The sequence below is a fragment of the Anarrhichthys ocellatus genome, unplaced genomic scaffold (genome assembly GCF_004355925.1).
Source record: "Anarrhichthys ocellatus isolate YVR2014 unplaced genomic scaffold, GSC_Weel_1.0 scaffold250, whole genome shotgun sequence".
Lineage (NCBI taxonomy): Eukaryota > Metazoa > Chordata > Actinopteri > Perciformes > Anarhichadidae > Anarrhichthys > Anarrhichthys ocellatus.
The window spans coordinates 79386-81182 of record NW_022280279.1 but is presented as its reverse complement, the minus strand read 5'-3'; the positions used below and the strand labels follow the sequence as shown (position 1 = coordinate 81182).

The 1797-nt window shown below is 43.6% G+C and overlaps 1 protein-coding gene across 1 annotated transcript in view; it reads left to right on the top strand.

Moving 5' to 3' along the window:
* Window positions 1-1349, top strand: part of LOC116401106 (4F2 cell-surface antigen heavy chain-like) — a 4235-nt gene extending 2886 nt beyond the window's left edge. The window contains exons 7-8 of the mRNA XM_031879350.1: window positions 358-417; window positions 868-1349. Coding sequence (XP_031735210.1) covers window positions 358-417; window positions 868-1218 — 411 coding nt within the window. The 3' untranslated portion in view covers window positions 1219-1349. The remainder of the gene's footprint in view (window positions 1-357; window positions 418-867) is intronic.
* The last annotated feature ends 448 nt before the right edge of the window (window positions 1350-1797 follow it).

Below are 1797 nucleotides of genomic sequence, written 5' to 3'. Positions count from 1 at the left end.
GAACTAGTACCAGCAGTAGCAGTAGGACTCGTACCAGCAGTAGGACTTGTACCAGCAGTAGCAGTAGAACTAGTACCAGCAGTAGGACTAGTACCAGCAGTAGGACTTGTACCAGCAGTAGCAGTAGGACTAGTACCAGCAGTAGGACTCGTACCAGCAGTAGGACTCGTACCAGCAGTAGCAGTGAGACCTGAGAGACGGATGTTAAATCAGTAGATTAATGAGTGGAGTCTGGTCTACGGCGTCTCCCTCACTCCCACCACCAGGTGGTGCTGAAGGAGTCCTTTCTGATTCATCATCAAACATGATTATTGATTATCACTGATTGATCTTCACTTTTTATCATCTGTGTTAAAGGGCACCAAGTTTCCCAGAATGCTTTGGGACACTGATGAGGAGCTGAACGGGACTTTGAAGGTAAAAAAAACTAAACATGGAGATACTGAGAGTGACAGGAGGAAGTACAAGGAGTACAAGTACGAGGAGTACAAGGAGTACAAGTACTAGTAGCGCAAGTACAAGGAGTACAAGTAAAAGTAGCACAAGTACAAGGAGTACAAGTAAAAGTAGCGCAAGTACAAGTTACGCTAATACAAGTAGGGCAAGTACTACTACTAGTAGTACAAGTACAAATAATGCAAGAACAAGTAGTGCAAGAGTACATGTAGTGGAAGTACTTGTAGCAGAAATGCTGTTATCAGTGCTGGCAGTACCAGCAGTCACAGAAGTGGTTACAACAGGAGAAAAGGTACTACAGCTATAGTACTAGCATTAATTTTAGTCCTCATAGTAGCAGTAGTACTAGTACCAGCAGTATTAGTACTAGTACAGCAGTACAGTAATGACACTGTGTATTCTCTCCTCCAGGAGGAGCAGGCGGAGCGTCGGTCCTGTCTCCGGTTCTTCAGTGCTCTGAGTGAGCTCCGTGGTAAAGAGCGCTCCCTATTGTTCGGAGACTTCCTGCTCCTCTCTAACTCCTCCTCCTCACTGGTGTACCTGCGCGTCTGGGATCAGAGCGAGCGCTATCTGGCCACCTTCAACTGGGCGGAGGAGGCGGTGGCGCTGCAGCTGAGCAGCGCGGCGCTTCCTCGGCGTGCGATGGTCGTCCTCAGCACCGACGGCGCCGTCCTGCCGGCCGATGGTGGCAACGTGGACCTCACGGAGCTGCGACTTGGCCCCAGACAGGCCGCGCTCCTCAGGTTTCCCTACGCTGGATAGCCATCAAATATAAAAAAAGAACGGAGCTTTAAACGCGTTTTGTCTCATTTACTGTAAGTGATGAATATTAATCATGTGACGTCTCTGATTCTCTGAAAACAAAACAAAAATACAAAGAAAAGAATTTAAAATCTCGTGTCTTTTTTTATGAAACCTGAAAGTTCTCTAATACTGTAGACGTCCTGATGAAAGTATCAAAGTACTTAAGTACAGAGAGTACTTAAGTACTTTCAGTATACAAAGACAAGCGGATCCTCTGAATCAGTCCACCGATCACTTCAAAGTAATCTTCCTCCACTATTAAAACACAATGAGAGTATTAATACATACAGGATATACTGAAGCTACATCTGTACTCAAAGTATTACTACATGCAGTTAAATGTATTTAAAGTATAATACATAAAATTACTCATTGAGTTAATTTTCAGTGCTTCATACATCAATGTTTCATATTGTATTAGTTGATCATCTCATTTATTTTACATCTGAATCTAAAAACTTAAACTGCAGTTTTCAGATAAATGGAGTACAGTAAAGTACCTCTGAGATGTAGTATAAAGTACACTATGTACCTCTG